Here is a 24,333-nt window from a genome sequence, read left to right on the forward strand (position 1 = left end):
CTAAATCAAAATCAATAGCGCTTTCTGAATATTCAAGTGGTTTGGTTATATATTTATTCCTGAGAAAAATTTCTAAATTCCAGATTTCTTATATAATGTTCCTAGAAACACACACCTGTTTTTACAGCAGTTTTAACATCCTTTGGTGGGGCAGTTCTGTTGTTTCTTACTTTGTTAATGAATTTGGGCCGAGCATGTGACACCGTCTTTGGTATCACTTTGATTTCACCTTTGCTGAAGTGACCCACAGATGCAGGAAAAGTGAGTATGGAGCCGGAGATGTGCCACACTTTTTAGAACAAATACCAGAAGAGAACTATTGTAGTCTTTTTTAACATGAGCTGCATTTTACTATGCTGACTGTTTCTGTGATTAATTCCTGTGCCATCAGCCGTATATTAAAGTGGTTTATAAAAAGTCCATAGTTTAGGTCAAAGCCTCAGTCAACAGCAGCATGAACCCAGCTGTCCTACAAAAATGGAGAATGTTTAGTGCAGCTCTCTGTTTAATAGAAACAAATCTTGCTTCCTGTGTTCTTGCGGTTCTTTATTTGTCTTGTGAATTTTAAACATTTACCAGATTACTTGTGGATATTATTCTTCATCTACACATAGGTCAGATGCTGGAAAGCTGGGCTGCAAGTATGGTGCTCAAATCTCACCTCACTTTGGTATTTATGTGGCATATCACATTCAACCTCCCGGCCACAAAAATCACCAAATATTTATTGAGGCTTGTAGCTTGAAACCAGCCTTTAGAGTCGACAGCACGTCTACTGACGGTGGTGTGTGTGTGGGGGGGAACCCTGTGTGGTTTGGAAGAGTTTTTGGTGTTGAGCTCACAATCTTGTCCTGGATGGAGGATAGAAGCACTGAAGTCTGCACCCCACCTTTACTTGACAAATATCCTGGATTTTTGTTGTTGTTGTTTTGGTCTGTTTTGGGACTTGAACTGGCTTTTGTGACCAAAAAGTTTTGATTCTTTTTTATATCTCTGATCATTGCTGGGACAGGTAAAAAAGCAAATCTGTTGTACATTAACCCTTTTGAAACCAGAGTCATATTGGGTATATGGTGTCTCCTTCCTCCCACTGATACCCTGCAGATCCTGAAGAAATAAGAGATATTTGTCCCTTGGCCAGTATTCAGTCTTTTACTGTAAACACAGTTCACACAGTCACTATTGAACATTTTCTATCTCAAACTTTGGCTGCATTTATGGTAGGTGTGGTATGGTATTTAGTTGTTTAGGTTTGATTGTCTGATTCAGGCACAGACTCAGACTGTACATAAAAGTTAGATGTAGCAGTGGTGCTGTCACCTATTGTGTTGTTTTGGAGCTTTTTACCTGTTGCTTTCTTGTTTTTTGATTGTTTTTGTTTTTTGTGTTTGAGCCAGAAGTGACCATGTTTGAATGGGACACTGGTTAGCTTGGATGGCTACATGCAGTTCAGTTTAATTCAATTCCATTCAATTCTATTTATATAGCGCCAGATCACAACAACAGTCACCTCAAGGTGTTTTATGTAGTAAGGGAAGACCCTATAATAATACAGAGAAAACAGACAAAACCCAAATAATCATATGGCACCCAATGAGCAAGAGCTTTGGCGACAAAGGGAAGGAAAAACTCCCTTTTAACGGAAGACGCCTCCGGCAGAACCAGGCTCAGGGAGGGACGGCCATCTGCCGTGACCGGGTGAGCGGAGGAAGGCAGGAGACAAAGACATGGATCTATAGACAGTAACTTCACCAACTAAAACTGGAGCATACTTAACATATTTCTTGGATTGTTTGTAAATGAGCCATATTTTTGTCCGACAGCTGCATTAAAAGTATTCAGAAAGGTGTCAAAAACACTGGCTGCGTTAGAATCCACGTCCCTAATAATACAAACTTTATTCCTTAAAAGAATTTAAACAGGTAAGTTTTTTTTTTTAAAAAGTTTGTTCTAGGCTGCAAAGATGGTTAGTTTAGCTTTAAAGTTTGATTTGTAACATAGGAGTCTATACAGTACTCACTTTTGTAGCCCACCTCAAGTGGACATTAGAAGAACTGCAGTTTTTGTAGTTCATTTTTCAAACCCATTTTAAAGAGATCGTTGCTTGGGTGCAGTCCATGAGCCTTTAAGAGAGTGTGTGATGAGTTTACATAGAAGATATTTGGAAAATGTATGGCTAAATAAAAGGGTGGGGCCATGCAGGGGCTTCGGGCGAATATAACAGATCTGTTAAAGAATACTTTGGCCATGACCATGTACGGATATGTACGGATCAGAGTGAACACAAAAGCCAACCTAAAAAAATGTGCTTTTTATGTTGTCTTCACGTGCTCCCTGCCCCTTTTTTGTACCCTGTCATCATAGCGTGGTCATGGCATAAATATTTTTTAATCCTTTTATGTTATTATGAAAGGGGTTGTGGGTCATGTTTGAGAGAGCTGTGTCTGTTAGTGAAGTTTCAGGCTGCCCACCTCACCACAACGCGAAGCCACAGGGCGTCTCAGTACATCTACATTTTCAGCTACCCACACACAACCCAGCTTCATACTCCATAGGCATTTGGAAAAACACTGTCATCATGGGCACACTGTGTCAGGGCTGCTCATTTGTAATGTTTCACATCATCCATTCATGTCTCTGCTGTCTACTGAAACCCTCAGAAAAGTGGTCCTGGAAGACGAGCTGGTTACACGGGCACTTTGCAAACAGATTTAAAGTATTCCACAGGAGAAAGCCGAGCAAGAGCTCTAATCCAACCATTTTGTGGCGTCATGTGAGGTGTTACAGAAACCCACACCCCTTCCCCACATGCTTCATCTGGATTTCCCATTTTCTGATTTCCACTTGAGATAGGGTTGTATTATACAAAGAGCTGCAGCACAGCAGCGTCTATAAGTGAATGACACCTGTGGGACTTTAATGGAAACACCACAGAAGATACTGCCATTCAACACTGCTTTTATCTCGTAGTCTGGCTCTGATCTAAACATGAAATAAACATGAAATTGTATCCTGTGTTTGTCTTATGGCAAAAGCATCCCTGGACATTTTTGTCCCTTTACTTACAACTGTCTTCTACTACCGAAGCGGTTTATTACCAATTTCTCCAACAATGTAATTAAACACTTCAGTTCAGCAACAGTAAATGACTTGCCCATATGTGAAGACTGCACTATAGCCACAAGAATCAACATTCACCCGAATGCCTCCTTCTTGTTGCTTCTTTGCTTACTGAAGACTTCATTTAGAGGACTATGGAAGTTTATAAATCAGCACCATCTTGACTATTGTTCTGTTTTGATTTATTTCCTGCAGTACTGTATAGTAGATAATCATAATAAACTTGGGAAAAATTTCAACTTATGAGGTCATTGTATATAGAAGTAATCCCTGTGAGGCCTCATACTCCTCCAAACACTGTTTCACAGTTTTTTTTCTATTCTTGGCTCGATATGATGATGATGATGATGATGATCATCATATAGATCTTAGGCAGAGGATGAACTGAGGGGCTGTACTCACGCACTTTATAAGATAAATAGGGTAAATATGAATTATTCTGAATTGTAAGTCATGCAAAGCCAGTCTAGTAGAGTTCAAGAGTAAAAATAAGAAGTTAGAAATGTGCAGAAAAGATTAATCATCTGGAAATAAATCATAGGTTCAAATGTCTAAGAAGAATAGAGTTTGACAGGCCAACTCCAGAGGGAGCTTTAGGATTTGCGTGAGATTGTTGATTACAGTTGAATTACAAAAACGAAGTGTGAGATTTGAAAGAACTGTTATGGATAGAAGTTTAGCTGGTGCCACTCTCAATCCTAGATAAATTGGGAGAGAGCTTTCGAAATGTCTTACCAAATCAAACATGCCGATCATCAAGAATAATGTTTGAAATAATGTTTTTTCTTCTGGGTTATAATGAGTACGCCCTGTATTAGGCAGCACATGGGTTTTAACTGGTTTGCATTGCAGGCGTTTTAAGTAGGTGAATGACAATCCAAATGTTTCTTCATAAACAATGTCATGCAAATTTTACTCGCTTGACTTTTATGAAATCATGTGAAACCAGGTGACTTTTTTTAAAGTTATGAAGCCCAGTGGCCTTGGAGATTGATGTGCTTTGAGTCTCTTGATAGAAATTAAAAAGTTTTGTCGTTCTCCTTCTCTCAGCTGAACTGAAGAAGCAGCTGGATGTGCGGAGGAGACAGAGGGCCGCTTATGGTAAAAATTATTTATAACTTCTGCCCACACCAACATCTAAACAACAAACATGTGAAGCAATTATAATTCACCACATTTCTGCACATTTCTTGCCTTTGCATTGGGATTGCAGCTTGAGGAAGTATCAGGTCTTTTTATTATCATCTTTTTGATATTGAACTCTTCTCAAAACAGGATGATAAACGCTGAGCACATTGTGGCCCCTTTTCAACTGTTACTGGTGGCCACTTCAAAGCTTTTGCAGCAAGCCTCAGTGAATGAAATCTTACTGGCCAAAGACTGGGCGGCTCAGGCTCTAAGACGCCTTCATTTGCTCCATTCTGACTGTTTTGATCAGTGACATAAAACCTTTGATGGGGAAACCTGGTTGCAAAGCATGCAAACACATCCCACCCAAAGGCTTTTCTTGTTATTTGGAGTTCCGCATCAGAGAGCTCTTCACAGCAGCCTGGTTTCCATTATCCGAGGCCAAAAGTTTAAATGCTTTCTTTGAAGCCAATGGACTCATGACACACACAAATTCTCAGCTTCTAATCTTGCACTTGTCATTTTATATAAAACATGACCGTGTTTCTTTTTTGTTTTTAACTCCTTTGTCATCTCTGCAACCTATCAATTCTACACCACAGGTGTCATGGAAAGTCACACAGGGTCTGAGGAGGAGTTTGACCCAGCTGAAGAAAACCTCTGCAAGCACATTGAGGAAGAAAAAAAAGGGTGAGTTTGTAGTGCTTTTGAATGAATTACTATGGCAGACCCTGCTTGCATTGATTGGAAACAGCAGATCCTTCGTAACGTGGACAGAAGTTGAATTCACTACCGTTAATTTCTCCTATCAGTTACAAGAGCATCGTTGGCCGTCTAAAAGCGCTGAGGACCGAGATTGAGCATCTGCAGCTGTTGTTGGAGAGGTCAAAGGTCAAGCTCCAGAAGGACTTCCATAAGTGGTGGAGCCAGGAAGCTTCCAGTCTGCAGGTGGCTGAGCTTACCTTCCTCTACCTATCCATGTGACAACACCACATAAAGCATCTGGGAGCCTGATGTAAAGTCCAGGGAAGAGTGCTAAAGACGTGTCTGACATTAGCCTTGTCTCTGGGTTTTTGTCTTTCTGTTTATGGATGTCTTCTTTCGTTTGTTTTCTGAATGCAGGGCTCTGTGGTCGTGTAAGTTGATATGCATCTGTCTTTCACTTGTGGGGCCTTTATGGCACCAGTGTGACCCTTGCAGCCTCTGTTCAACATCATGCTCAGTGGGTCCTGGGGGGAAGATATGTAGGAGGCAAATACACACAAAGACATTTTCATGGAACTCTTTGTGACCCAAACAAGAGCCTGGAAAGCAGCTTAGAGGAACAGCAACAGATGATGGACAGTCCCAGCAGATAGCATTAACAGGAACAAAATGTCACACAGTGGAGGCAGCCAGCTAAACATAGTGGAGAACAGTTGCCATAACGCTATAAATATTGCATAAATCTTAGTAGCTAAAGATTTAGCTATTGAAATTGTTGGCTAACAGTCTTTAACAGACATGTGAAGAATAAAGTTTCCATACAGCTATGTACTGCTTCCATAGGAATTCAGAGGCTAAATAGCTGATAATCCAATTCACTAATTAATTATCAGGATGTGTGAGCAGGTTTATAAAAGCAGGAGCCTTGGCATTTTGCCGGTCTGGAGCATTCAGATGTGTGTCAGGACAATGCCGCAGTGTTCGCAGAAGTGGACATCCCAGGAAATTCACCCCAGGTCCAGAGCACTCAGCGCTCAGCAAAACTGTAAAAACACCCAAGAGCTACATCTCAGTCAAATGTGAGACCATCTGTCTCACAGCTATAGCTTGGTTCAAACTGGGTCACAGAACAGGACAACGATCCCAAGCACAGCAGCAAATCTGCAACAGAACGGCTGAAAGAGAAAAGCATCGCGGTGTTGCGATGGTCCAGTCAAAGTCACAGTGAAAAAGTTCACAGTATAGATACTAGAAAAAATTCAAATATAGTTCATTCAGTTGTACCTTTAACCAACTTTTGAGCTTTTACCGTATGATGTGTAAGTACTTTACCAGTATCTACATGGCTATATCTGTCTGTGATCTCTGTGGGTAATAAGAGATAAGTCTTCACCATATGATGAAAGAATATGTTTGCAAAAGTTTAAAGAGAGAAAAGCTGATAAAATTTCATGTCTAAAACCAAGTTAGACTTGTCTCTCCACTTGCACGCTTTCCTCAGCCTTGATGGCTGTCATGTGGTTGGTTTCGGAAACCAACTGCATAGAAGATGTTAGGAACCAACATGTGATGAGCAGACGTCGCTGGCTGCCGCTCTTTGGTTTTGATCTTATGAATGGAGTGAATGAATATCTCATTCACATCTGAGAAAAGTTTGGAAATGTGTCACTGAGTGACGAATGGGAAGCAGAGGAAATCCAACAGACGGGCCTTACACATGCAGTTTGAGTCCACAAAGCAGGACGTCCTTTTTCGTGCCTGTATATATTCATCAGCTTTGTTCACACGTTTATTGTTCTGCACACATGTGATCGCTTAAACTTTGTGTTATGACAAAGCCAGAAGACACAAAATACCTAAGGTTGTCTGGTCCTTTTAAAGAGAACTATGGCCACATTGCATTTAACTGTTACCAGGCTGGCATGATATTTTTTGTAGAGAAGTGGTACAGAAATATTTCAGTAAATTAACTTTTCATTATTTGTAACCAGGAGTCTGAGTCAGAGGCTGCAGCCCAAAGTCACACTGGGACACTGAACAGGACCATACAGCCATCTACACCTCGAGCTCCGGGATTTGGGTGAGATTGCTTTTTGCCCAGCCTTACAAAAGATGTAATAAAGGTCTGACCAGTTGGCTGGTATGCACTCTTAATATTAACTGTGTATTAAATAGACATTTTTAGCTTCTATTCAGCTCATACACGTATAAAAACTAGCGAAGTTATAATGAGAACCACTCTCTTTTTACTGATTTATTAATAATATTATAGTTTCCTTTTCATTTCCGTGCCTGAACACTTGATTTTTAGCCAGCAACCTGCAGCTTGTTTCTATAAAACCTTTTTTTACTTTAATAAATAGCAAACAATTGCTGGAACAATGTTAAATCAATAAAACAATGTTTTTATGTGAAAGATGCAAACAATACTAAAAGACATAAACTTCATCACAAATGTTGAAAATGATTAAAGAAATTATTAACCACCATTTTTTATAAGGAATATAGTACAAGAACTAGAAAAATGGAGCTGAGAATATGGCAGCTTTAGTTTTAACTCAGTGAACTTTGCAGAAACTCCATTAACAAAATGTTATTACAAACTATTTTTGTGTTGTAGCGCCCTCTGGTGGTTGGCTCATGTACATGCATACATTTCCTACAGATGATATAATGTTCTGTGGTATTTTGCTGTCAGTCTTCATGAAATACTCTTCTAATTTTAATTAGGGCTCCTGCTCTCAGCAGTACTGTGAGAGACTCGCCAGCAGGCCGGCACCTGAATCCAGATCCTTCTATCTCTGCTCAGGAGCTCAGGTCAGCTACGCTTCACTGATCCTCTCATTTATTTGCTCTGGGTACTGATGGGTTATACTGCATGTAGCCATACGATATGTAACACTATATATATACACATACACTGATTCTTTGAATTTCAGAAGTTTTACCCTTGAAAGCAAACCTCCAGGACCAGCTGTGCCAGCGTGGCAGAATAACCCTGTGAACAGGAAGGTGACAGACTTCACCCCTTCTTCTGAGTGGAAGTATGTGAATCAGTGGTCTGGAACAAAGGTTGACAAATATTACAATCAAAAGAGGAGTTTTAAACTATTTCTGGCCAAAATAATCCTTTGGAACAACATATTTAGGCCCTACAGTGTCAGTGACACAGCCTTGTTAAGTATAACTTTGTTTTTTAACATTACCAGTTGGTGTAAATTTATTTATTTTTACATGTTACTAAAAAATATATTTTCTTTTGTCACATGTAGCTACGTGGGGGTTTTTATGATTATTATTGTGTGCCCTTTAACTTTGAATCTTTATTATTAACTTCAATCTTTATTATGTTTTTAGTTTTGATGACATCGTTGAACTAATACTTACAAATGAAATGCTTACATTTCTTAAATCTCACAGGAGATCTCATGTGAGATTTAATACAGATCAATGAACATAATTATGGGGGTGCATGTATTTTATTGTTTCACTTGTAAAGAATAAAGTGACAGAGCTTGATTTCCAGTATATTCTCAGAGTTCTGCCATTTAACATGTTCAGAGGAACTCTTGACTTCACTCATATCTCTTTAGAAATAAGAGACATCACAGTCCTTGTATTGTCTATTGTTTATTTTTTACATTTTTAAAACAAACTGAAAGTTCTTTGGATTTATTGTCGACATTTTGAAGCACTTAAATCTGTATATAGACGTGTAGATTTTATAGCTTTGCAGTGTGTTTTTTTTTTCAGTCATGAGCACGGCTATGATTTTTTATATCTTTGTGAAGTAATGTCTACAAACTGTGCTAACAAATCAAACAGGCCTCACTGCTGCCTGAGCTACCTTTTTACGATCACAGTTAAACACTCGTGCTTTTGTTCCACCAGCACAGAGACTGCATTCTTACCTGTTTCTTATAAACCTCTGGATTACGAATAGTCAAGAATAACAGGACTGCTGGGTTGTTAAAGCAATGAATGATGATGGCTGCCTGTCACAGTAACTATTCATACATTTCAGGACCCTCACCTCTGCCACAGTCTCATCCTCCTCTATTCCGCTGACTGGAGACCAGCAAACTGATGCTGACATCCTGGCTTTTATCAGGGCTAGGCAGAATCTCGTCAGCAGGGCAGGTAACACACCTGGAAAAAACACACCTTAAGCACAGTATGCATTATGCATTCAACACCACCCTCTGCTGGCCTGACAATAAAGTTTAGCTTCTTTCAGGACTTTTCGTAGCTTTCTTTATCCTCGTTTTCTGTTCACTGAGGGAATAAAGAGACTTGTTGCTTCCACTTCTCTGTCACAGTGTTGCATTATGGTCACAGACAGCATACATATATGGTGGACACTCCTTTCACAAAGCCCTGAGGTTTATTACAAATCTTACTTACCAGCTTACATTCACTACAACTTAGGGAGCTAGTCTTACTGAGCAAATTTGAGGTTGAATTAATTCAATAATTGCTTGAACATTAATATTGAATACAGTATTTTTGCTGTATGGATTCATGTGTGTTACTTGAATGTATTGCTATCTCTCTTGGTCACGACATTGTTGCAAAGATTTTGCAAATAAGATTTTTAATCTCAAGAGTTATCAAGAAAATAACTGCTGACTTTCTTCTTGCTTGTTTTCTTGCTTTATTAGTTTATTAAACTGTTTTTCTTCGTCTTTTCTTCCATCATTATAGCTTTCGCCACTAAATGTTTACTAACTTGTTTCCTTTTTCATTTTAGTCTTTTATTTTTTGCTTTCTTTGTTCATTACCTGTTTTCTATCTTTCTTTCCTCGACTTTATTTGGGCACTACCAGTGTCAATTTTTACTCTTTCTATATTTATGTATACATCTTCCCAAAACACCTTCCAAGACACTAGTGCATTCTGGGAAGTGTAGTAACACTAGCAAAGGCATTTGAACATCGCCACACAATAGCTTATTGTAACCTTTTCTTTGTTTTCTGAATTTCAGGCAAACATCAGCAGTGATGTGTTTCAAGTTTGACCTCCACGTCTACCAGTTGAAATAATTACTCATGACCCGGTACATGGGTACTAGGCTTCTCCAAGAAATACAACACACACACACACAGACGCACGCACACACACACGCGCACACATTATGCCTGCTGTGAAATTTGCACACTCAGTTACTGGCTTCTTCCTGGTAATGACGTGATATAATGGTCATGAGTGGAAATCACAGCCTGCTCCGACTGTTTGACAAATGTTGTCTCAAGATATCAGTCGGAAGCCGGCTGCTCCAGTTTGTGGAAGTAATGAATCATAACTATGTAAATGATGCAGAAACAAATAACTTTCATATTTCCATCTAATTTTACTTTATTCAAAAGGGGTGTAAAAGTGTATAATATCAGGACATTTCCTATTTAAAATGTACAAAAAAAATGAAGCAGAATTGTGCGATGCTACGACACACACTACTGCTGTTCTTACTTCTGAGTTTCTTGTTTTGTGTATTAGTTTTAAACTCTCCACTCTGACTGCCTTGTGATTTAAAATCCACAGATCATAGCTGTTGATGCACAAAGCTCATTTTCTTTTGCTATTTATATTAGTAATAAATCTTTTTTCATGAGTGCTTCCTTATTTCTCTTTGATAATATGTAATAGGTGTAACAGTGGCTTTTTTCCCTTTGGAATTTAACTGGAAAATTCCATCCTAAAAAGTGGAAAACCACTGTCAACTATAGTTCTAACAGCTATACTGAAAAAATTAGAGTATCTCTTAGGTCTCCCTGAAATTTGAAGATGATCTGTATGAGATCATATAAGCAAAAACAGTTTTTGTGCAGCAGATTTAAAATTACATCAGGCATTCACTCAGTCCCTCAGTCTCTCAGTCTTGTTCTCTAAAACTTAAAGACTTAAGTCCCTTAACGAAATTGACACCCTATTCTTGATGAGAAGCCTGGGCTTAGGAGAGCCCGATTCTCCTGCAGAGATGTTTGCTGCTGGATATGCGATGGCCGGTTGCGTCGTTTCCTGGCAACACTCTCATTGGACAGCATTGAACGAGATCTACCTATTCTGGACCATGATAACAGAATTCTGGCTGATTGATAAGCCAGGTCCGCTCCAGCTCCAAAGAACAAAGAAAGCGGTTACAGCTGTTCAAAACCCCACAAGGTTGGCCAACACGATTGACCATGGGCAAGCCGTGAGTACTCAGACTGTGTTTACTGAACGCAATGTTGATAAGATGAATTGAGGAATTGAGAGACCTGATGACCAGTGATGGACATTTAGACCAAATGCGAAATTGGAATGCAGTTGTTAATTTGAACCCAAATAACCATCTCCTTCATGCAGCTACTCAAGGCCAAGACTGCCCAAAACAACAAATTTCCCTGATAACAGGACTGTGTTTTGACTATCTGCTCCTATACTTCAAGGTCACCTGCATCACCTGAAGGACTGTTGACTTTTGCTTAACTGGGTGAAAGGACACTCTTTCAAGTTGAACACAAGTTACACACACACTCAAATCTCTCATGTACACAGACACACACTCACCCCCCTCCCCCCTCCCAATGCCGCCGAACCATTACTCCCATCCAAATTAGGCAGGCTGATCTGTCCAGCGCTGGAAGACTGGCAGCAGGACTGGGCTGCTGTCTACATGGGTTGACTCCTGAGTCCCTCCTTCCCTTTGCACCTAAAGCCACCTGTGTCTGTATTCACCTGTCACTAAAGAAGCCACACCTCTAATTAATGTAAACTTTAAGCCTTAACATGTTAACAGGCTGTAAACATATCTATTTCTGCTATGAAGTTTGACATTAACATAGGAGTTACTTTTGGAGCCAGCACCAAGTGGACACTACAGGAACTGCAGCTGATCTGAGCTGCTGTTCAGGGAAATGATCCCAGCATGCACTGTGCCAAAGGTAAAGAAACACCCATGGAGAAGTGTCCAGTTGGTAAAAAGCTCTATTCAGATTGTGTTACAAACTCTTCTTGTTGGATTCTGAACTAAATAGTTATTATTAGACACAGAACACAGAACAGCGAAAGCTCTTGACACACCCTTCATTTCTTTATATTATACTTTCAAGGAGGAATTGAGAAATTGTTGTCCATTCTTTCTGAAGTTCTTTCTGAAGTTCCCCTGTGGCCATTGGCTATTTTTTCACTCAGGTAATTCCTAGTTAGGTAAAAGTTTGCCATGTCTTTGCATGGTGTGCAGTGTGTCCTTAAAGATTTTGAGGAAACTAGACAAGCGAAGGACAAAAGAAGTAGTGCCAGGCCTAAAACCTATAGCAGGTGAACACTATCTGAAAGTCGTGTCCTTTGAAAAAAAAAATCCAGAGCTGATTGGTAGCAGCTTCCTCCTTCAACATGACACTGATCCCAAATTTCAAACGCTAATGTGAAAGTATGCATGTAAAAATATACAGTGAAACACAGTCAGTCATGTATTAGCCTGCTGTGACCCAGACCTCATCATTATTGAAACAGTGTGGGATCATCTACATCTGCCAGAGAACAAAAAAAGCAACCACCATCCAAAAAAGAGCGTTGGATGTCTTTCAAGTAACCCGTAGAACTATTTCTGAAGACTCCATAAAAAATTGACAAGGAAGTTTAAAATAGAGAGTTCAGGCTGTGTTCAATAATTAAGGTTTTCTTACTAAATACCGACTCATTAGACAGTTTGTGTGTTATATACTGTCATTACATGCATGTTTCTACATGTTAGTAAATCACTGCACCTATTTCCACAGTAAGCAACGATAATATAAGTTTTAACTTGAGGCTTGTTTACAGCTATCTCAGGGAGGTTTGAAAAAAAAAAAATCAATATCTCCATCAGCATCAGCTAATAAGCTGTGTCTGCCTACCTAGCTACCTCAAAGCCATTTGTCCAAACAGAGACAACCTGTCAACAGGTTTACATGGCTTTGCATCAATTTGTTTGACACATGCACGCTTTGCATCGAGGCTGAGTGGCTTTGGAGCAAGGTCCTTTTTCGGTCACGTCATTACATCTGTTACTTCCCTCGGGAACATCACTTCCGATCACTGGGTTCACTGGTAATTGTAATAGAGAGGGTGTTCCCAGGAAGAAAAACTGCCTAATTAGAGCTGAAGCATGTTTTTTTTTTTTTTTTTAAATAAAAATAAAATGTGAAAACTGTAAATCTGCAGAGAATACAATAATCTAAAGATTGATCTAAAGTTGGTCATGGAAAAAAAATCTTCTGACCAACAATGACATGAATTTTTTTTTCTTCTTTTACACCCCCCACCGAACACTTTAAAGGATGTGCTAGGATTGCTGCACTTCCCAGAATGCACTAGTTCCTTAGAAGCTGTTTTACTTTGTGTACACTGCTCATAAAAAAGGACAACTTTTAAATTTTAGTATAGCATCAAGTCAGTTAAAACTTTGGGATACTGATCTGTTCAGTGTCTGGTTTTAATTAAATTAAGAACAGGTGCACTATATGAGACAACCCACAAAACAAGGAGGAGATTCCAGTAGACGGGAGGTTAGTCTTGGAGAGCTGGATGGGGGTATAGAAGGTCCTGAACCTATCAGCAGGACTGGTATCTGCTCCTTTGTGCAAGGAAGAACAGGCCAGAACCCTACAAAATAAACTCCAGCAGGCCAGACAATCAAAAACAGACTTCATGAGGTGGCCTGATGACACAATATCCTTTAAAGGGCCCTGTGCTCCCTGCACTGTGGAGCCCAGTTGCTCCACAGACTGTCCAGGAGCTCAAAGATGCCCTGGTCCAGATCTTGGAGGAGATCCCCCAGAATACTATCTAATTATGAGCATGCCCTGATGTTGTCAAGCATGCATATAAGAACATGAGGACTGTACAAACCACTCAGTCCCTTTAACTTGCTGGAGTGAAATCTCAGAAAAATGGTCTGAAGCATCATTTTTTCCTGCTTTGATTTTTGGAGTAAGATCAGTATACTTTCCTAGTGAGATTATGGTCTTAGTCACTAGTGTTATTCCAATAAAATACAACATGATGTTCAGTTTGTAAATGATGGTACTGTTATGTAAAGTATAAAGAGGATAAAAGGGTGGTGCTCCTTCATAACCATGTAATATCAGTTCAAAATTCAAGACGACAAAAATGTTGAACTCTTGGCTTTAAAACAGGAAATCACAAAACACTGGGCAACATCCAGTCCGTTTTTTATATGACAGAAACCAAAACAGAGCAAATATTTGACATCTGTTTGATTAATTTTTTCCAGATGCCTCTAAATAATTGGTAACCTTTGGCTGTGTAAGCCATATATGCCTAATGGTTGATGCTGTTTTCTTGATGTGTTGACATTTTTTTTAATTATTGTAACCTATGTGACTGAAAAACTAAATCCTGTTTAAGTTTCTCCTTAATAATCATAATGAGCACAGTCAGAGCCGAAACTTGGAATAGGCATGTGGGGAAACCCAAAGTTATAGAGGTAGGTGAGTCTGGGCTTGTGTACAGGCTGGGATCAGATGGCCTGTGCTGCCGCTGGTCAAACATTAACTTCTGTTATGCTGACAAGATGTTGCTCCCTTATTAGTGGAAACAGTTGGAAGTGTATGTGTGTGCCCAGATGTCACTAATGGAGGTGAAGTAAGTTTGGCCGTTACCCAGATAACCCATAAATTTACAGGACTCTGACCAAGCAGAATGAGACCTGATAACCTATCGACTCAGAGCTTCACCAAACATTAGCCTGCCCTCATCCTGCTGTGATGTAGAAATGCTTTCTCCGTTGCCTGTTTTCAAAAAGAATATCTCACGCTGAACGAGGGTTTGTCTTTCAATTCTTTCTGAACTAAGGAAAAAAAAAAACAACCAACTCCTCCAACAAGTTTGTTGATTGGTATCGTATCCTTTCTGTTGCTGGCGGGAGGTCAATGGCGAGCTTTCACGTGGTGCGGGTCAGAGTGAGCTGGACGGCTCTTTTGGCTCTGTCCCATTTCATCTACCTGCTGGCTGGAGCCACCATCTTCCGAATACTGGAGCGAGAGGCCGAAAACTACAATCGAAACCATTTTCTGATGGAGAAGTTGAATTTCTTAGCAAATTACACCTGCTTGGATGGAGACGCCTTGGAGTACTTTGTTAAGGTCTGACATTTATTACACTGTCAGCATGTGTTTGATAGTCCCAACTTTACCAACACAGTGATGGCAAGGCAAGGCAATTCAAAGTGCTTTACATTAAAAGATAAAAGGTATTGATGTAAAATGAGCAACATTAAAAAAATGTAAGACCTTCTAGATAGAAAATAGACTGAAATATATGTAATTTAACATAAAATAATCTGAAATGAAAAGCAAAGAGAAAAAGCCAAAAATGAATGCTTCTTCTCCATAGTTTTAAATCATAGTTTTAAAAATGATGTGGCTGTGGCTCAGGAAGTCATCAAGATACTTAACCCTGAGTTCTTTCCAGTGCAATAATAAATCATTAGATAAGGCACTTGAGTATAGAATAAAGTGTGTGTATGTGCGTTGAAGGCTTAACAGTAAGTAGCTTTGAGTGCTCATTTTGATTAGAAAACTGTAATTTACTTGCCTGGCTACTTATCCTAGGAGACTGTCACAGACAACCTGATGGGTCTGGATGGTTGAGAATGTACTGGGAGGTCAGTAGGGCTTCCAAAAACAGAAAGTGAATGAACACTTGTATGATTATGGACGCATTTTCTTGCTACATCCATACCCCTCACATCCACAATGTAGTTAATAAGAACAAGCTCTTGAGCCGTACACATACATGCAGGAGACTTTAGATTAGATTACATACACCTGGTTGGACCCACTTTTGCCCTTTTTCTTTGTGATATAGACTCAACAAGTTGCTGGAAACAGTCACGAGAGATTTTGGCGCATGTTGACATGATAGCATCACACAGTTGATGCAGATTCCAGCCCACTATATCCCAAAGACGTTTTATTGGATTGAGATCTGGTGAGGTCATTTGAGGAGAGTGAACCTTGGTTATAACAAATGCTTTCTCACCACTCTCCAATCAGTGATCCTGGAGAGTGGGAGGAAAATCCCAGCACGTCAGCAGTTTTTAAAAAATTCAGGCCTCCTTGCCTGGCTAATTAATATATGTGAGTAGTTTTTCTACCAATTTTAAGTTTGTGCTGCATCTTTACATTATCAGACTCTACCAAAATGTGTTCAGCATCAGATCTAGTGCCATGATAAATGTCTATCAACACCATAAATGTTAATAATGCAATGAACTACATATCTAGTGATGTTACACGAGAATCAATTATTACACTACAAGCTTTTTTAACATCATGACAATAACGCTTTTAGAAGATGCAGCCTTAAATGCATCTCAACGGACATTAATCAGTTAAATTATGTAAAAATAGATTCTGCTGTTGTCAGATACAGGACACAGTGAATACAGGATTATAGCTGCTGGCCCCACCATTATGTTAAATACATGGTAATAGCTGACTGTAACCTGACCTAATGAGTCATTTAGTGTGTTCTGATCTAAAATATTTGCCAGTGTGATTACTGGCTCCCTTTAGTGTCATGAGTCATTAAATGTTCAGGCACATTTAATCCTGATTTTACTATCTCTGTGCTTGCATTTGTGTGTGTGCGTGCACACAGGTCATTTTATATGCCAAGAAAAATGGAGTAAATCCTTCAGGAAACTCCACAAACCCCAGTAACTGGGACTTCAGCAGCTCCTTCTTCTTTGCAAGCACAGTCATCACAACTATCGGTGAGCACTTTCACATTTCAGCTTTCCCATTTGTAGGAAATGCCTGCCCCGCTTAATAACGGCTCCTTATCTGGTTCACAGGCTATGGAAACCTCTCCCCAAGCACTGTGTCTGGACAGGTGTTTTGTGTGTTTTATGCTTTCTGTGGGATTCCCCTGAACCTGGCCTTCTTCAAACAGCTGGGGAAGTGTTTCACTATCCACCTGGGGAGGCTGGAGAAGGGACTGGTCTCAGTTATTCCTCACAAGGTACCGCTTCATGTCCATTAGCTACAGCATGGAGTGATATTTTTTAGGGATCACATCAAATCAAAATTGTTTATAAGCACATTTAAAGCTAACATAGGTTGGCCTATTATCTAGTACAGTCTAGTGAAAAAGCCAAAGAATAAAAATGAGGTGTTAAAATGTCCAGTGTTGATGAGATTCTGATGTGAAGGACCTTATCAGCACCATCAGTGGTCACCACGACATAAAAATGACATGTATAGAAAGAAACTTCACCAACTTTCCAGCATTTTTGTTTCTTTGGTAAACTAGCTGGGAGCCCATGTAAACAAGCAATACAGGTGATAAGTGCCCTCACACTTTCACATACCACTTATTTTCCTAACCTTCACCAGGTAACTGCTGGCCAATCTAGGGACAGGGTTAAAGTTTGGTAAACAATCACATCTTTTTATAGATTTTGCACCTTTTGGAACACCGAAGTGGAAAAGCTTTAAAAAAAAAACAAACAAACCCCTGGCTAAAACCTCTAACACCTTTGACAAAACCTAATCTTACACAGTTCCCATGTGAATTGGCAGATATTACAAGCCAAGCATCACATTTCTGGACCTGCTTCAGATACTGAAAGCAAATACTGGCTTAAACAAAAGATTACAGAAATACTCTAACTACTCTGTTCATTTGTTTATCATATACTAAAGTGCTGCCAAAAAGACATCAACATTTGTTGCATTGATTGGATGTGTAGGCCACAGCATGCTGATAGCCTTTATCTCTGTGTATAATATCAAACCTTTTGTCCTTTGCAGCAAGCATTTGAGGCTGTTGCAGCGAGTTTGTTCTTTATCGCTGGCACTTTCCTGTTTCTGGTCATCCCCCCTCTGCTGTTCAGTTACGTGGAAGGCTGGACATATGGCGAGGGCTTCTACTTCGCCTTCATTACCCTCAGCACCATTGGCTTTGGAGATTATGTGGTGGGTGAGTAGAGAGAGCGAGCAAACAAACAGCACAGAAGTCAACCTAACCTTTGTGATTCTATCCAGTGGACTGTAAAAGGCATTTGGACGTAATGTCTTTGCAGGTACCAACCCTGGAAAGACCTACATCTATCTGTACCGCAGTGTTGCAGGCATTTGGATCATCTTTGGCCTTGCTTGGCTCGCTCTCATCTTCAACATGGCAGCTAGTATAATGGAGCATGTGCTGGACCAGACTTACCCGAGCCTCAGGAAACAAAGGGAGGCAGAGAACATGCCATCCAGTGAAATAGAAGCCACATCAAAGATCTGAAAATGGACTGCAGATAGCACCATATACAGTGCGTAAAATATATTTAGCGAGACTCTGCTAAAACAGACGAAGCAGGATGACTTCTACCTCATTCGGGCCACACAATCGGTGCTTTAAATATTTGCGTTGAACTGTCATAAAATGCAAACAATTCACACAAATAACACTGTTCTAATTAATTCTAATTATTCTCACTGAGAGCAAAATGTTTTACATATTATATACAAAGTGTGCTCAGAAAGTTATGAGAACAGGTTGACAGAAGGGGGAAAAAATCAAAAGCCTGACTTCATTTAAATGTGGCCAATCTCCCATTCAGCACTATTTTTTCATGCCCCTCTGGACAGATTTTAGATCTCATTGCAGAAGTCTTCTCATTTCCCTTTTCCCCTTTATTTTGTGATCCCCTCCAGTTTGTCAAAATCATTTAACTTAATGGAAAATCTGACAAGTGAGTCAGTTGGCATCTTAAGATTGTGCAGGTGTTCTTGCACACAGTTCAGGTTGTTTTTGTCACATTTCCTCCCTCACAATAATTGGGATGTTCTTCCAGAACTCTGCACTGATGGGTCCAACCTGAGGGGAACATTCATGCTGTAAAACACTAGAGGCAGTGTGAATGTGGTAACAATGCCATGATATTTCATACTGCACTCATGGTAGCTCCCAAGTCCCTACTGGGTCAGCTCACATTTTTGCCCATGTTATTCCCTGTGTTGGTATCAGTATAGGTTAACATCCCTCCTATTAGCGCTCTACTTAGCTTCAGCTCTGAAATCTTCAGGAGTACCACCAGTGTGATTGGTTGGTAATGGTTCTCCAAGAACTGACTGCCATTTAAAAAAATAAAACAAATGTAAGTATGTGACTTGCAAAATAAAAAGTAGCCATTCTTCAGAAACACAAGTTAAGAAGATCAACTTTTTCAGTGTTAGTCATAAAACAATTAAAGGCGCCGCCATAATGAGCTGACTCTCAGCATTAGAGCCTTTCTTGTTTTGTAAACATTATTTCAACATTTTCTTAGATGATCTAGTAGAGAATGTGTTTACTCAGGCGGAAATCATGTTTTCTGCTACACGTTTGTGTTTTTTATTAACTCTTGTGTGTGTGCGTTTTTCTGAGAGCATGTCTGCATTTGTGTAGTGATGGAAAATTCAGGTGAATTGAATGCAGAGGGCTATCTTAGACAAACACATTAATCAAAATGATGAAGTGAGCTGTAAAAAAAAAAAAAAAGGATGGCTTTTACCTGTCCCACTTTTTAGTTTGTTTTAAATCCATTCAACACTTACTTATTTTTGGTTATGGAGCGGTTTGGTTTCGGAGACCCTTTTATTCAACTGATTAAAAATTTATATTATTTACCTTCAGCAAGAATAAAAATAAATGGGAGCTTAACTGGAGTAGTGGACTTGCAGAGAGGATGTCGGCAGGCATGTCCGCTTAGCCCAGCCTTGTTTGCTTTATTTATTGAACTGCTGGCGCAAGCTATTAAGGAGGATGAACAAATTAAGGGATATGGATACGGTATACGGAATATAAAACGGGTTTATTTGCAGATGATATTTTGCTGACCCTCACAGACCCAGAAAGAAGCTTACCTAAGTTATGGTCAAAGATGGAAATGTTTGGAGAACTTTCCGGATATAAAATAAACATTCAAAAAAAACACAGGTGATCACATACAATTATGTACCCACAACAAAGATCAAAAGTATGTCTAAATTCATACAAATAAAATAATTAAATATTTAGGTATTAAGATTCCCAAAACACTGACAGAAATCTGTGAAATAAACTACTCACCAATTACAAGGGAATTGAAAGAAAACATTCAAAGGTGGAGCCTACTGCCACTTGATCTGTATAATAGGATTGACCTGATCAAAATGAATATACTTCCGCTACTGCTTTTCCTTTTTCAATCTATATCAGTACACATACCAGCCAAACAATTTGCGTTATGGAACAGAATGATTTCGGATTTATATGGAAGGGCCGTAAACCCAGAGTTAGATATATAACATTGCAACTACCTAAGGAATGGGGTGGGCTTTCCCTCCCAAACTTAGAAAGCTATTTTAAAGCAGCACAATTAAGATATTTAATTTATTGGTGTGATCCAACGTATGAAGCAAAATGGAAATATTTAGATGTGACACAATTAAAATTACCACTACAGACAATACTAGGAGATAAAAAATTATATTTGGAACAGAAAAATAATTTAAACGAATGGACTAAAACTCCTTTAAAGATATGGTTTGATGAATGTGAAAGTCTTAAATTAGGAGCTGGTCTCAAACAACTCAGATGGGTCACACATGATAAGGAATTTATCCCTGCACAAATAGATAGACGTTATACAACTTGGTTAACAAGGGGGATCGGACCATTTTGCTCGTTGTTAGGAAAAGAAGGATTACAAAGTTTTGAAAAGTTAAGAGACACCTATGGTTTGGAAAACCAAGATTTTTTCAGATATCTCCAAGTCAGGTCCTATTTCAATAGTAATATAAAAACTACAGAAGAACATAGTGAAGGCCTAGTCCCCGTTATAAAAGAAGCTTATAAAGGTCAGATTAAAAATAAATTGATTGCTAAATTTTATCGGAACCTACAATCACTTAAGGATCAATCAACCAATTATATCAAAATTAAATGGGAGACGGAGGCTAAAATCAACATATCAGAGGACAGTTGGTTAAATATATTTAGGACACAGATGGAAACTACTAGTTTGGGTTATTGGAGGGAATTCACGTGGAAAAATTTTATTAGGTTTTTTATAACACCCAAAATAAAATACAAACAAAAAGGTCAACTGACAGATGGATACTGCTGGAGAAACTGTGGGGAAAACATGGCAGATCATTTTCATATATTTTGGAAATGCCCAATAATCCAACCATACTGGAGTGAAGTGGTTGAATCAATTTACTTGGTGACTGGTCTCAAATTAAATTTGGATTTCTGTACTGTGTATTTGGGCGATATCCCATCAGCAGCCTCCTTAAAGGACAAATATTTGATAAACATCCTGTTGGGAGCGGGCAAAAAAAGCGCTTACCAGGAGGTGGCTGGAGAAAGAGCCCCCAACAAAGAAAGATTGGATAGGAATAATGGAGGAAATATATAGAATGGAAAAACTTACTTTTTTTTTTTAACCTCAAAATGGACCAATTTCATAAAAACTGGAGGAAGTGGGAGAGATTTGTTGAAGGTGGTAATGTGGGATGAGGGGTGGTGGGTTATATAACAAGAGCTTAACTAAGTATTTTCACGCAACTACTGAAAGAAGGAAGGTCTGCTAAGGACGTGGTCACGTTTTTTTATAAGGTAGCTCATAAAAGAGACTGGAAATACCCTTCCGAATATCATCAGTGATGGACTGTAAAGTGCTGTGTGGACAGTAGCAAAAACCTGACGACATGGGACCTGTAAAGAGGCTTTACAGCTCCCCCAGACCGGGCAGATCTGAGAGTTTCACTGTGCCATTATGTTATTGTCAGTGCGTATTATGTTTGTTTGTTTGGTTGTTTTTATGGGGTTTTTTGTTGTTTGTTTTCTTCATGTAGATGACTGTCATAATTACAAAAAAAAAAAAAAAAAAAAAAAAATCACACTTCACGCACAGCTCTCTCTCTCCCTCTCAGTGTACTTCAAGAACAGTTTCCCATGTCAAATCTCTGTTTTCTGCATTATTCGCTTGCTTATTACCCACCAGTCTATGTACAGCGCTGTCGGACGCTTTTTTTTAACTCACTTCCGACAAAAAAAAAGTCTCATTTCTGCTGTTTAATACTGAAGAAATGCAAACTTTTTAAAATTACATGAAATTGCAAAATGATTAGTTGTGTCTCTAATTAAACCTCTGTAACTTTGCTCTGCTTCACTTCAGCAGCATCAGGTAATGTTACTGCAGAAAATTTTAAGGTGGTTATCTGCTATAAAAAAAGCCAGGCCAGGAAAATCTCCATGTTTTTCTGTGTTTTATGCTCAGTTACTTTGACACAAAGACATCTGATGTGATGCATACACCTTTGATAAAGTCTCGCAAGCGTCAGCTTTCTTTAGATGTAAAAATATGGATATGTCCTGATAAATGATCAGAATTATAATATTTCTGACTGTCTGGGGCAAAATTTCCCCGATTCAAATGGAATTGAACCGGGACCTTGTGAATCTGAATCGAATCGATCGTAGAAATAAGCTATGATCACCCCTCCACTGTCACTTGGTCACTCTCTACGGTAGAGTATCACTTCCTGTTTCAGCACATAGTTGTATTTTTGTATAGCAATTTAATTAAAAAACTTACAGATAACTTCTTATTTCATGGTGTAATTTCCACGTGCTTAATTAGCAGCACACTCTGTGTATTCACTCGCAAAATAATGTTGACAATATCCACTCAATGGTCTTTAGGGTTTCGCTAGCTTACCTTAGCTCGTAGCCGACTCGTTAGCAGCATGGCCTCTTCACCTGTCTCTTCTTCTGCTCATTGTGTTAGATGTTTAGTTAATCATCGGCCTCGATACTTGTAATAAATGTAGCCTATCTGCAGCTCTGGAGGCCAGGTTCACTGAATTGGAGACTCGGCTTCGCACCGTTGAAAAACTCGTAGCTAGCCAGGCCCCTGTAGCCGTTAAGGCAGAAGGTAGCGTAGGCCCCGCTAGCTGACCCCCGACAGACTGTCCGAGCAGCCGGGGAAGCAGGATGGCTGACTGACGGCAAGGAGGAAGCGTAGTCTTAAAAAGAAACCCCTGGTACACAACAGTGTCTATGTGTCTAACCGCGTTTTTCACTCCGCACCACACGTGCCGGGGATCAAACTCTCGTTTTCACTGCTTTGCAGATGACACCCAACTTTATCTATTAGTGATGGGTCGTTCGCGAACGAAATGGCTCTTAGAGCCGGATCTTTGACGTGAACGACGCGAGCCGGCTCCTTATCGCGAGCCGTCACGTGGGTTTTTTTTCTTTCTTTCTCTCACCCTCTCTCGCACTTTTTTTTTGCTTCACTCTGCACACGAGCCTTGTGCTTTACGGTGGGCAGAGGGGGGAGGGGCGGTAGTTACATTCAGTAGCACAGGAACAGAGCGGGAGGGAGAGAGAGAGAAAGAGAGCCAGGGACAACAATGTCACATTAGAAAGGTATAGTAATTATCCACAACTATTTTCGGTTGCGGATGATAAAGGATTCAGAAAGTTTATTCATGCAGGCCCATATGACAGAGAATATGCATCTTCTTTATGTAACCGAGGACAAGGGATGAGTAAACGGGGCAAAGAAATAAATTGATCGTTTATTTATTACATAAGTTAGACATAATAATTCCCAGTCATTTCCAGACAGGACTTACAACACATCCTGCTGATATCCCAGCTGCACATGAGACTTACCACACAAACTGTGCGAAAATAACAACACTGCAACCCGTCACACCCCGCTTAGCGACACTGCAATCGTGGCACACACTGCAAACAATTCAGGTCTCAGCGCAGCTGGGAATCAGTGCTATGTATGGCCTGTGATCTGGGAGAAAAAGGGAAGTGGCACAAACAATTAAACAAAAAAAACAAAAGGGAGGTTAGTCCGCCCTTACACAACTTACTCTCAATCAATAACCGCCTTTACGGCTGGACGGACTAACCAAAACAAAATTACAAATCAATCAAAAGAACGAAAAAAGGACAGCAGAGACAGCACAGCTGAAAAACAAACAACATTATCAATTAAAATATTACCCAATAAAATAGCAATTTTATAAAACCATTCAAAATCATGAAGCTAAAACAAACACTCAATATACCTACAGTATTGATCAGTTTCCCTGCGCGCAGTCGATCTAGGGCTTGATCAATTCTTCTATTAAAATTCGTGGTCACACTAAAAAAGTCCAATGACACATTAAAAATAGGCACATGCAATAGCAAACGATCCAAACAAAAAAGGCAAAAGTCTCTTACCGACAGTATACCCACTCGCACCTGAGTGAATTAATTGCCTCTGTTTTTTTCCACAGAAGAGCGCTGACTTCACCCCACACACCCACTACCTTTTCACAGCTCTTCAGCCAATCACCTGGCAGA

At 39.5% G+C, this 24,333-nt stretch overlaps 2 protein-coding genes and 1 long non-coding RNA gene across 5 annotated transcripts in view; 2 read left to right on the forward strand and 1 right to left on the reverse strand.

Annotated features, from left to right (window-relative positions):
• kif6 (kinesin family member 6) overlaps positions 1 to 10,567 on the forward strand; it is a 77,335-nt gene extending 66,768 nt beyond the window's left edge. The window contains exons 16-23 of one of the 3 annotated variants that reach the window (XM_040041871.1): positions 4,171 to 4,221; positions 4,851 to 4,938; positions 5,061 to 5,196; positions 6,945 to 7,033; positions 7,684 to 7,770; positions 7,893 to 7,997; positions 8,978 to 9,093; positions 9,938 to 10,567. In XM_040041871.1, coding sequence (XP_039897805.1) covers positions 4,171 to 4,221; positions 4,851 to 4,938; positions 5,061 to 5,196; positions 6,945 to 7,033; positions 7,684 to 7,770; positions 7,893 to 7,997; positions 8,978 to 9,093; positions 9,938 to 9,954 — 689 coding nt within the window. In that variant the 3' untranslated portion in view covers positions 9,955 to 10,567. Of the gene's footprint in view, positions 1 to 4,170; positions 4,222 to 4,850; positions 4,939 to 5,060; positions 5,197 to 6,944; positions 7,034 to 7,683; positions 7,771 to 7,892; positions 8,563 to 8,977; positions 9,709 to 9,937 lie in introns of those variants that run through there. The other 2 variants (XM_040041869.1, XM_040041868.1) reach the window with 2 other exon arrangements.
• A 3,871-nt stretch (positions 10,568 to 14,438) lies between these two features.
• Positions 14,439 to 19,072, forward strand: LOC120739902 (potassium channel subfamily K member 16-like). Its single transcript, XM_040041876.1, has 5 exons — positions 14,439 to 15,080; positions 16,600 to 16,714; positions 16,796 to 16,962; positions 17,754 to 17,922; positions 18,026 to 19,072. Exons 1-5 carry the CDS (start codon positions 14,868 to 14,870, stop codon positions 18,232 to 18,234), a joined length of 873 nt encoding a protein of 290 aa, XP_039897810.1. The 5' UTR covers positions 14,439 to 14,867; the 3' UTR covers positions 18,235 to 19,072.
• A 4,421-nt stretch (positions 19,073 to 23,493) lies between these two features.
• On the reverse strand, positions 23,494 to 24,327 carry LOC120739903. The gene is made up of 3 exons (XR_005697300.1): positions 24,211 to 24,327; positions 24,058 to 24,130; positions 23,494 to 23,952 (listed from the first exon to the last, which is right to left on the reverse strand). It is a non-coding gene; the product is annotated as an uncharacterized LOC120739903 (long non-coding RNA).
• Between the last annotated feature and the right edge of the window lie 6 nt (positions 24,328 to 24,333).

The sequence above is a fragment of the Simochromis diagramma genome, unplaced genomic scaffold, assembly GCF_900408965.1.
Source record: "Simochromis diagramma unplaced genomic scaffold, fSimDia1.1 OVJJ01000304.1, whole genome shotgun sequence".
Taxonomy (NCBI): domain Eukaryota; kingdom Metazoa; phylum Chordata; class Actinopteri; order Cichliformes; family Cichlidae; genus Simochromis; species Simochromis diagramma.